At 42.9% G+C, this 11,141-nt stretch overlaps 1 protein-coding gene across 1 annotated transcript in view; it reads left to right on the top strand.

Annotated features, from left to right (window-relative positions):
- Positions 1–11,141, top strand: part of HUNK (hormonally up-regulated Neu-associated kinase) — a gene marked incomplete at its 5' end in the record, with an annotated part of 174,560 nt that overhangs the window by 144,708 nt on the left and 18,711 nt on the right. Inside the window, one exon of the mRNA XM_007941311.1 lies at positions 1,504–1,639. Coding sequence (XP_007939502.1) covers positions 1,504–1,639 — 136 coding nt within the window. The remainder of the gene's footprint in view (positions 1–1,503; positions 1,640–11,141) is intronic.

The raw sequence follows: 11,141 nt of genomic DNA, 5'->3' as shown, positions 1-11,141 counted from the left end.
GCCACTCCTCGGAAGGAAGGTTGGGCAATCCTACTTCCGTAGTGATACTGCCTCGGAAACCCAAGGAGGGGTCTCTATGAGTCAGGGCCAACTCGACGGCAAACAACAACAACTTGAGGCTGAAATAGCCAAGGAAGGCTCTGCCCCCAGAGCCACACCCTGAATTCAGAATTCTAGCTTCCTGAATGCCAGAAAATAAATTCTATTCTTTAAAGCCACACACATGTGATTTTTTGTTTGTTACAGCAGCCGTAGGAAAAAACTAAGACATAATCTTAGAAGATGCAAATAGTCTACTTAGAAATGAACCAGCTTCTTATCCCTATCCCTAGTGCTTGGACAGACAGCAGGAGCTTAGTGAAGGTTTGCTTAACGAAAGGAAAACCAGGGCATTTGAAAAATTACTTTGCTGGGAGTGGGAGGAAAAGGGTTGTAGGACTTTCACATTTTTGTCAATTGTTTGTCATTTCCTTTCCTTGAGCCCCATACTCCACATAACCATTGTAACTGCAACAAACCTCAGTCAGCCGAAAAATAAGGACACACTTGATCACATGCACTCCACCAAGCTGCTCTTTCGTTTTAAGGGACAGCATGAAATATCAGGCAGATGTGGGTTTACAATGTGGCACTTGCCAGAATTTTATATGGGAACCAGAGTTTGAAAACTGAGTCACTCTCTATACAGAGAGTTGGTTCAACACTTTAATGAAAACTTGCAGCTCCTTGGTATCACAGGGGCCTGGCTTGCACAGCTAATTGGATGTGACCCGCAGTCTTGGTGCTATACCATCAGTCTGCAGACTTTGGGAAAAAGTTGGTCTTGAAAAGAAAGGACCCCAAAGCAGGGCCTCACAGGCCCCTTGAGACTCTGCTTATCACACGGGGAAAGCCAAGTAGTTATTGTTGGCTGCTGTTGAGTCAGCCCCCCTCACTCATGGTAACCCCAAGAACAACAGAATAAATGCTCGGAGACCTGCACCATGCCCATTGGTCAGTTGCAAATCAAACCGTTTTGATTCATAGGCTTTTAATTAAGGATCTAGCATAGAGTGCCCTTCAACATTTTCACATTCTGAGTGCTCAAACCTTACCCTGAGTGTAAGCACTTTCTCTTTATGTTCTTTTTTTCCCTTCAAGCCTGTAAATAGAAGGTCGTCTCTTTGGTTCAACCCTAAACAAGATGACAAGAGAAGGGCAGGCACAGGGAAGCCTGAACCCATTTTTGCTTTACTGTGTACCAGTTTTATACCTTAAGAAAGTATCTTTGGACTTCTGGCACATCTCAGGTTTTTTTTAAAAGAGCGAGAAATAAATAGGATTGAAAACCCCTCACTTGTCTGAAGGGCAGTGGGGCTGGATCCAGGCTCTATCTATGAATTATTGAATCAAAACTTTGTCCAAAGACCCAGAGCAGTGGCTGGGACATGCATGGGAGGGGCCTGCAGGTGGTCCGTGTTCAGCTAGTAACATGAGTGTGCTTTTTACCAATTGTCTTCACAGGAGCCATCACCTTCCTGCGTTCTCTCCTAGAACCAGATCCTGTAAAGAGGCCAAATATTCAGCAAGCACTGGCGAATCGCTGGCTTAATGAGAATTACACAGGCAAAGTGCCGTGTAATGTCACCTACCCCAACAGGTAACTCAGTGCACACCGAGCGACCCCTTCTCACAAGGGGTGGGGCCCGGTCTACAAGCCCTAGATATTTCTGGGCAAGACGCAGCACAAGATTCAGAGAAAAGCCGCATTTTCTCTTTGATGTTCTGAACCCCTCGCACCCACACACCTACAGACAAGCCGCTCTCTGTCCACAAGAGGCAGTAGAGTGAGCTTGATGTATGGCACCCGCAGCGGAACAAGCCTGCTGTGGAGAGGCCACATCCTGCTGAGAGATACCTCTTTCTTTTTCTTTTTTTTGACAATATATTTGAATTTTTTAAAAATTTTTATTGTGATTTGGGTGAAAGTTTACAGAGCAAATTCATTTTCCATACAGCAGCTCACATACACATTGTCTCTTGACATTGAGTGCAATTTTCCACAATGCAACAGCTCCCCTCTACATTTCCTCCCTATAGTTAACCTCTTCCCTGTGTCCTTCCCTCCATGCACTCCTGCCCCCCCACCAGCTGTCTCCCTGTGCATACACAGCCCTTCTATTCTCCCATGATTGATCTCTCCAAGGAGTGTATCTACCTAATGTAAATGTTTAGCTCATATGCCTGTCTTTTGTTTTTGAATAATATTTTATTGTGTTTTCAGTGAAAGTTTACATAGCAAATTAAGTTATAATTGAACAATTTCTGCACAAATTGTTCAGTGACATTGGTTACATTTTTTACAATATGTCAACATTGTCATTATTTCTATTCTGGTCGATCTGTTTGCAATAATCTAGTTTCCCTGCCCCCTTTCCATTTTAGCTTTGCTTTAGAGTAATTGCTGGCCATTTGGTCTCATACAGATGATTTTTCAAAGGAGCTCAGTACTCATTGGTGATATTGTTTATTTCATGAGCCTGTCCATTTTTTAGCTAAAAGATGACCTAGGGGATAATTGCAGTTCAAGGTTTAAAGAGTATCTCAGAGTGATAGTGTCAAGAAGTCTTCTGGTCCCAACCAGTTCAGTATTTCTGGACTTTTTAAGAATTTGGGTTCTGTTCCATTTTTCTCCCATTCTATGGGACACTTTTTTCTAATTCACAGAAAGGAGCTATATAGAGTAGCTGGAGCTTGAGTGTATGTGTGTGTGTGTGTGTGTGCACATGTGCATTTGTGTTTGTGTGTACAAATGTATGTTCATGTATGTCTGTGAATGTGGCTATGTGTATGTATATCTGTGTAGAATATATGTATTTCTGTCTGAATGTGTATTTGTGTCTATGTGTTTCTCTGTCTTTGTGTGTGAATGTATGTCTTTGTGTGCCTATACCTGTCTGCTAATATGTGTCTGTGTGTCCGAGTATGTGTCTCTGATGAGTGTAATCCACTAATAATCCTACTGCCAAAACCTGGTGGAATTGCTCCTCTCTATTTTCAAACCAGCCCCTTAGGCTCCTCTTTTGCCACTTCTTTGTTCTTGTTTTTATTTTAGCACAATGTCCTGCCTTAAAATGTTGGGGGTGGGAAGAAAAGGCAACAGGAGTCTTTTGGTTTAGGCCCTGTGTCTCTGTGGAATCCCTGTGAAGCCTTTGCTTTTTCCATTTCCGTGAGGAGGACTCTTTACAGATGTCTTCCAGACAGGAATCCATAGCATAAAACACTCACCAACAAATCATGGGGGACCCCACTTCTCCAGGCTGGGATGCTGATGACAGGTTTAAAACAATACGAGAACACACTTCTTTATAACTTTTCCTACTCATTTGACACATTGCTAACTACCTTGAGTGAGGGAATGAGGTGATAATTCAGAGGTAGAATTCTCACCTTCTATGCAGGAGACTCATGTTTGCTTCCCAGCCAATGGCTGTCATGCACAGCCACCACTCGTCTGTCACTGGAGGCTTGTATGTTGCTGTGATGCTGAACAGGTTTCAGCAGAGCTTCCAGAGTGAGATAGACTGAGAAGAAAGGCAGACCAGGCAGCATTTCGTTCTGTTGTGCATGGGGTTGCAAAGATTCAGGGCCATGAATGGTAGCTAAAAAAGCCTTGGTTACTTTAGTGCAAACGTGTAGACAACATTGGTCAAATATATTTCCAGGACTGGAACCACCTTGCATCCTTCTTCCTTCCATGTAGGAGTATCCCACACCTTTGATCAAGTATGGATGAGGACTAGAGAAGCAAAGAACGTGGGGGGCTGGAAGGGAAGAGGATGGGGTGTTGTCCTCCATGGCCATATTTTCAAATGCCAGGGGAGGTGTGGAAATATCCACCAAGCACTACGAGAGCCAGAGTGCTAAGTCCTCCAGATAAGAGGAGCAGGCAGGGCTTTCGTTTTAGGGAGGAACACGGGGTTGATTGGACATTCCTGGGGTCTTTGTCCACACTACTGGGACACATCACACAGTTCATAGGCCATAGAGGAGGTGGGGTCGTTGAGGTGCCATTTAGAATTCTAGCATTTGGTTCATGGGAGGTAATTTAAACAAAATCTAGATTACTCAGGTTACCAAGGGAACCTGGAGATAGATTGCTGTTTTCCAACACCAGCTCAATTTGGGCCAGTATCTGAAATAGACACCAGAAATATTACCCCAACATAAGCTGGAAAGTAAAGCTGAAGGGCCATGCCTCATTACCAGTGTTCATAATAGATAGCAGTGAACAGGTACTTCCTGTTAAAAGAGGGGCAGCAGTGGCGGCCAGATGAGTCATTAAGCTAATGTAATCACCGTCTAAATGAGCATAATCAATCCACTCAAAGCAGCAGCTGTTGAAGGAAGTGAAGCTGGGATTAGAAATACGGTGCCCCCTCCATGTCAGCTGCATCTTCATTCATAAGAAACGTGACGTGGCATCTCATCTTGTAACTTTTCTGCAAATTGTAGACAAGCATTTGTAGATTAAAAGTTTTAAATCCAGGCATTCTCTACTGGGGTGATGGGTTGAATTGTGTCCCTATAAGGTATGTTGAAGTTATACCTCAGGTACCTGTGAATGTGACATTGTTTAGAAATAGGCTTTTCAAAGATGTTATCAGTTAGGTCATACTGCAGTAGGGTGGGTCCTAATCCAATATGATTGATGTCTTTATAAGAAAGGAGAGACACAGATACGGAGAGATGGTAGCTGGGAAGGTAGCCGTGGGAAGACAGAGGCAGACTTCAGGGTGATGTATCTACAAATCAAGGAAAAGCAAGGATTGCTGACAACTATCAGAAGTTAGGAGGAGGCAAGAAGGATCCTCCTCTAGAGGCCTCATGGAGAGTACAGGCCCGTTGACACCTTGATTTTAGATTTCTAGCCTTGAGATGTGAGACAATAAATTTCTGTTGTTTTAAGCCACCTGGTTTGTGGTATAGTCATCCCTTGGTATCTAAGGCGGATTAGTTCCAGCCACTGTCCTCACACACACATATTTTTGGTTGCTCAAGCTTATATAAAATTGGTGTAGTGTTTGCATGTAACTTACATACATCCCCCTGTGTACTTTAAATCATCTCTGTTGTTGTTGTTATGTGCCGTCCAGTCAAACCCGACTCATAGCGACCCCTCCTTGGGCTTCCGAGGCAGTATCACTACGGAAGTAGGATTGCCCAACCTTCCTTCCGAGGAGTGGCTGGTGGGTTTGAACCGCCAGCCGTCTGGTTAGCAGGCAAGTGTCTTAGCCACTATGCTACCAGAGCTCCCAAGAGAAGAGAGAGAAATCATCTCTAGATTACTTATAATCCTAATACAATGTAAATAGCATTTTATGCTCCCACTTAGCCTTTGAGGGATTGCTTTGACCACTTAATTACTATTAGTTTGTGTGAAAGTGTGTGTCACTGCTGTTCAGTCAGTTCCTACTCATAGTAACCCATCGTCCTTGGGTTTCCAAGGTGGTATGTCTACGGAAGTAGATTGCCCAGTCTTCCTTCTTAGGAGTGGCTGGTGGGTTTGAACCACCAGCTTTCTGGTTAGCAGTCAAATGCCTTAGGCATTACAACACCAGAGCTCCTTAATTAATATTTAGGAGTCTTTTTTCCCCCTGAACATTTGTGATCCTGTGGTTGGCTGAATCCGTGAATGCAGAACCTGCAGATGTGGAGGGTCAACTTTACTTTGTTACGGCAGTCCTAGGAAACAACACAACTGCTTTTGCCAGATTGGTAATTTTTGCATTTGACTTGGTCAAAAACATTAAAGTTAGACATGTAACTAGTTAGGTTGATTGTCAAGATGGATAAAATTCATATACTGAAGAAAACAGGAGTTCATTGTCTTTTTTTTTTTTTTTATGAAAATCCATTAATCACTTTCTACTAGCAGCAAGTTAACATTCAGTTTTTAAGTAATTAAATCTGTACTGTTGGAGAAGGCACATGTTATTCACCATCTTTATTTCGAAAAACATTTATCTTTAAGGCAAAAGTAAAATGAATTTTTGATAATTAATTTTCTGTTTTTACTTGTTGTTATGTGCCATTGACTTGTGTCTGACTCATAGTGACCCTATGTACAACAGAACGAAACATTGCCCGGTCCTGTGCCAGCCTCACAATCCCTACTATACCTGAGCCCATCACTGCAGCCACTGTGTCAATCCATTTTGTTGAGGGCCTTCCCCTCTTTCGTTGACCCTCCACTTTGCCAAGCATGACATCCTTCTCCAGGGAATGGTCCCTTCTGACAACATGACTAAAGTAGGTGAGACGAAGTCTGGCCGTTCTTGCTTCCAAGGAGCATTCTGGCTGCACTTCCTCCAAGACAGATCTGTTAGTTCTTTTAGCAGTCCATGATACTTTCGGCATTCTTTGCCAGCTCTGCAACTCAAAAGCATCAACTCTTCTTCGATCTTCCTTATTCATTGTCCAGCTCTCACATGTATGAGGAAATTGAAAATACGATGGCTTGGGGTAGGCATATCTTAGTTTTCAGGGAGTTATCTTTGCTCTTCAGCACTTGAAAGAGGTCTTTTGTACATAGATAAAAGGAGTAAGAACATGTCCACTAACAAGCATAAGCAAAAATGAGGGACATGGTGGGTATCTCCCACCCTTGTTGCTAATAATCTCATTGCCAGCTGCTCCCATGTCACTCTCTCATCTTCACCCAACTGGGCCTGGATGGTGGGTGCAGGCCACAAGTACAGGAGTCCAGAACAACTGGCCCCAAACCATAGTTTTCCTCCAACCCTTCTAAATCTGGGAGTTCACACAATACCCATACTTGTGACCTGAGGGCTTCCCTTTCCCGATAATATGCTGGAATGACTTACAGAACTCACAAAGCAGAGTGCATACTTGTCGGGTGCTTTTGAGTTGATTCCAACTCATAGCAACCCCATGTGACAGAGTAGAACTATCCCATAGGGTTTTCTTTGCTGTAATCTTGCCAGATTGCCAAGTTTTTCTCCTGTGGGAGTGGCTGGTGTGTTCAAACCACCAGCCTTTCAGTTAACAGCCAAGTGCTTAACCAGCAGAGCTCCTTGGTATGTATACTATAGCTACTTGGCTCTGGTAGTACATTGGTTGAGCGTTTGGCTACTAACCCGAAGGTCAGCAGTTCCAAACGTGCCAGCTGCTCCATGGGAGAAAGATATGGCAGTCTGTGTTCATAAAGATTTACAGCCTTGGAAACCCTATGGGGTAATTGTATTCTGTCCTGTAGGATCACTATGAGTCAGAATAGACTTGATGGCAGTGGGTCTGAGGTCTGAGGGTCATTCTAACCAGAAAGGATACAAATGAAGAGATACATAAAGCAGGGCCTGGGAGGAGACCCAATGCAGAGCTTCCATGCCCTCAGAAAACGAGCTTAGCCTCCCCAGAGCAGAATGTTTGCTCTCTCCAACCCAGAAGCTCTACTGACACCCATCTTCCAGTGCTTTTATTGCCCACACCACGTGGCTGTGATCAATTACATCATGCCTCCTGAGGCTTGGTTGGTATCAGGTCCCCAGGTGAGCCCTCTTGGTCTGTTCAGCCTCTACTCATGGGCCTCAGGGGTGGTCCAGTGTTCAGGAACCAAGACTAAAGGCTAAATGAAGGAGGTTCCACATCTCACTATTCAACATATGACCCAAGAAGGGCATAAAAAGTATATATTTTAGTTTCATAACAAAATGAGCCCCAGATTTAATTATTTTAGGTATTTGTTAATACTTTCTTCTTAGGAAAGTAAATAAAGGTCTTGTGTTTTACATCACTCTCTTTAAAACTTCTACTAAATTGTTTGGACCTGCATACCATCAGAGTTCCTAATCTCCAAAAGGCAACAGGAAAATGTCTTTAAAAACATTTTTTTTAAATAATAAATATTCATGTCCATCAGTCAGTAGATGTTTGCCATGTGCCCAGTTCAATGCCGTGTTCTGAGAACAGGCATTTTTATTGACACTCCTTGACTGTCTCCTCCTTGGCTCCCATCTAGTGATGGGTGCAGAAGAAAGGAGGTTGTAGGTAACACATGACAGACCAAAGTGATATAAAAATGGGTTTAATGTGAATTTACCTAGTTAAGATTATACACCTACTGTTCTGGAACATTTTACTATTTTGTAAAACACAAAAATAATATAAATTCAGTAACTAGGGAGTACCAGACAATGAAATTGCTCATTGAAAAAACATTTAAACTATTATTATTAAGTTGATTCAGACTCATGGAGACCCCATGTATGTCAGGGTAGAACTGTGCTCCATAGGATTTTCAATCATAGGCTGATTTTTTGGAAATAGATTGCCAAATCTTTCCTTCGAGGTACCTCTGGGTGGATTCAAACCTCCAGCCTTTGGGTTAGTTGAGCATGTTAACTGTTTGCAGCACCCAAGGTCTCCTTTACTCTTGTCAAAACAGTCCATTGACATTCTGAATTTTGCCAGGGATCTCTGATTTTTGAAGACAACCAATCAATCTAAAGGGCAGAGAAGGGGTCTCTGCGCCTGCTTACTTCCCTCCTCTTACTTACATCTCTGTAGCCCCAACCCAGTGGCACCCCCTCAACCCCCACCCTGAGCACTCTCCTTTCCAGGGCCAACTGCTCTTGGTCATCTCTGAATGTGACCATGTCTGATTGGCCAAGGAAGGGCCATGTCCATCTTGAGTTACCAGGTGGTCTCAAACAATAGAGGCATCTCCATAGATGTTTTGTCAAACTTTAAGTAATTGGATTTTCTTTTTCATAATGATGTCATTCATATTTTTGACCACTACACATTCTACCCCACCCCATCCTATCACCCATACCTAGAAATTGTATTGTGAAGAAGGAGGACTTCATTGAGCAAGTGTTCTTTGAATAGCTCAGTAGGCTAGGGGAATGAGAGCAGGCATAGGTTACGGTGAGGAGTAGTGGAAGAGGGTTCTATCTTGTCAGCCCAGCACCTGGCATGTGAACTTGACATGTTGATTTTCTTGACTCTACAATTCTGGGTTGTACCATGAGCTTTCCTTTTTCAGAGCCTTATGCTTCTGAGCCTCCACAAATAACATCTTTGGACTATTTGGTGGCATCACAGTGCTCTCCAGCAGACTGCCTGTCTTCTGTATTCTGTTCATGAAGCACTTTATTTGCATCTCTCTTAAGGGATATAGAATGTTCTGTCTGATTTCTCTCTCTCTCTCTCTCTCTCTCTCTCACACACACACACACATTCCCTGTACCGTAACCCCATATTCTTGCTTTCCAGAGCACCTATTAGACAATTCTGTGTGTCTCTTTATTTGAGAGGCATTGAATATAGAGATTTAACACCTAGATTCTGAGCCAGGCTGCCTGGATTTGAATTCTGGTGCTGCTACTTCCTAACTATGGGAGCCTGGACAAATTACCTAACTGCTGTGGGCCTCAGCTTCTTCATCTGTAAAATAAGGATTATAATAATGCCTATTCATAGGACTGTTATGAAGACTAACTGAGATTTTCTCTTCCCCACTGAAATGTGAACTCACAGGCTGGGACTTATTGAATGAATGAATGAATGCCTGGTGTTTTGGGGGCACTTTATCACAGGATTTTATCTTCATACCACTCCTAGGTAGAAGCACCAAACTGTGTTTCTTGGAGAGCACCTCACTTCACAGACAAGCCCCAGATACCTCTGTGTGAACTTCTGTCCTCACACCATTCATTGAAGCATAGGGTCTGGGGATTGAGCACCCTCATTTCCCAACCCAAAGACCAGGTGAAGGGTGGGCACCACCTATGGCTAACAAATGCATTTTAGGTAAAGAATATCTAATTGTAAATTTGGGAAATAAATGGAGAAACAGGAATGTAGTTAGGATAGTTCCCCCCTGAAAAAACCCACTACCATTGAGTCAATTCCAACTCATAGCGACCCCCACTGAGTTTCCGAGGTGGTAAATCTTTATGGAAGTAGATTGCCCAGTCTTGCTTCCATAGTTAGGCTAGTTAGGATATTAAATGGATTTGTGGCACAGTCATTAAGTGCTCAGCTGCTAACCAAAAGGTCAGTGGTTCAAATCCACCAGCCAATCTAAGGGAGAAAGATGAGGCAGATTGGTTCCGTAAAGATATACAGCCTTAGAAACTTTTGGGGCAGTTAGTTGCATTCTGTCCTGCTGGGTTGCTATGAATTGGGATTGACTCAATGGCAATGAGTTTAAGGGGTTATTAAAATTTTATTGGGTGCACTGATGATATAGTGGTTTCTGCATGAGATTTACTTAGTTTTTAAAGACGCATACTGCAGTGTTTAGGAGTGAGATGTCATGATAGTTATAATTCAAAGCACTTTAGCAAAAATGAAAAACGAATAGATGAGGCAAATGTGGCAAAGTGTTAGAGATAGATAGCTGCTGTCAAGTTGACTCTGACTCAGCAGCAGAATGAAACAGTGCCCGGTCCTGTGTCAGCCTGATTGTTGCTGACATGTTTGAGTCCAGCATTGTGGGTATTGTCCCAATCTATCTCACTGAAGGTCTCCCTTCCCTAAATAGGCCTTCTTCTTCACCAAACACAATATCCTCTTCTAGCAATTAATTGATTCCTCCTGATAACATGTCCATAGCAGGTGAGTCGGACTATGGTTTTGTTGTGATCCATAGGATTTTCATTGGCTAATTTTCAGACGGAGATTGCTAGGCCTTACTTCCTAGTCTGACTTAGCCTGGAAGTTCTGCTGTAACCTGCTCACCATAGGTAACTGGTAATTGACATACTGGTGGCATAGCTTCCAGCATCCCAGCAACACACAAGCCATCACAATAAGCCACACTGACAAACAGTGGTGGTGGCAAAGTGTTGACAATTGCTAAATCCAGGTGATGGAAATACATAAAGTAATTATAATATTCCCATCACTTTTTAAGCTTTTTATTGTGATTTGAGAAAAAGTTTATGGAGAAAATTGGTTTTCCATTCAGCTGTTCATACATGTTATGTTTCAGTTTCCTCTACTTTTCTGTGAAGTTTTTCATAATAAAAAGTCAAATGGGTGGATGGATGGATGAACGGACGGATGGACTGATGGGCCTGATCGTCCACAGTAGGCATGAGTGGGCCAATGATGCTGCTGCACTTGTGTGG

This window comes from Orycteropus afer, unplaced genomic scaffold (assembly GCF_000298275.1).
Source record: "Orycteropus afer afer isolate SDZICR_OR568_19922 unplaced genomic scaffold, OryAfe1.0 scaffold00078, whole genome shotgun sequence".
NCBI lineage: Eukaryota > Metazoa > Chordata > Mammalia > Tubulidentata > Orycteropodidae > Orycteropus > Orycteropus afer.
Note: the sequence above shows the minus strand (reverse complement) of the source record. Positions and strands in the feature narration are given on the sequence as shown.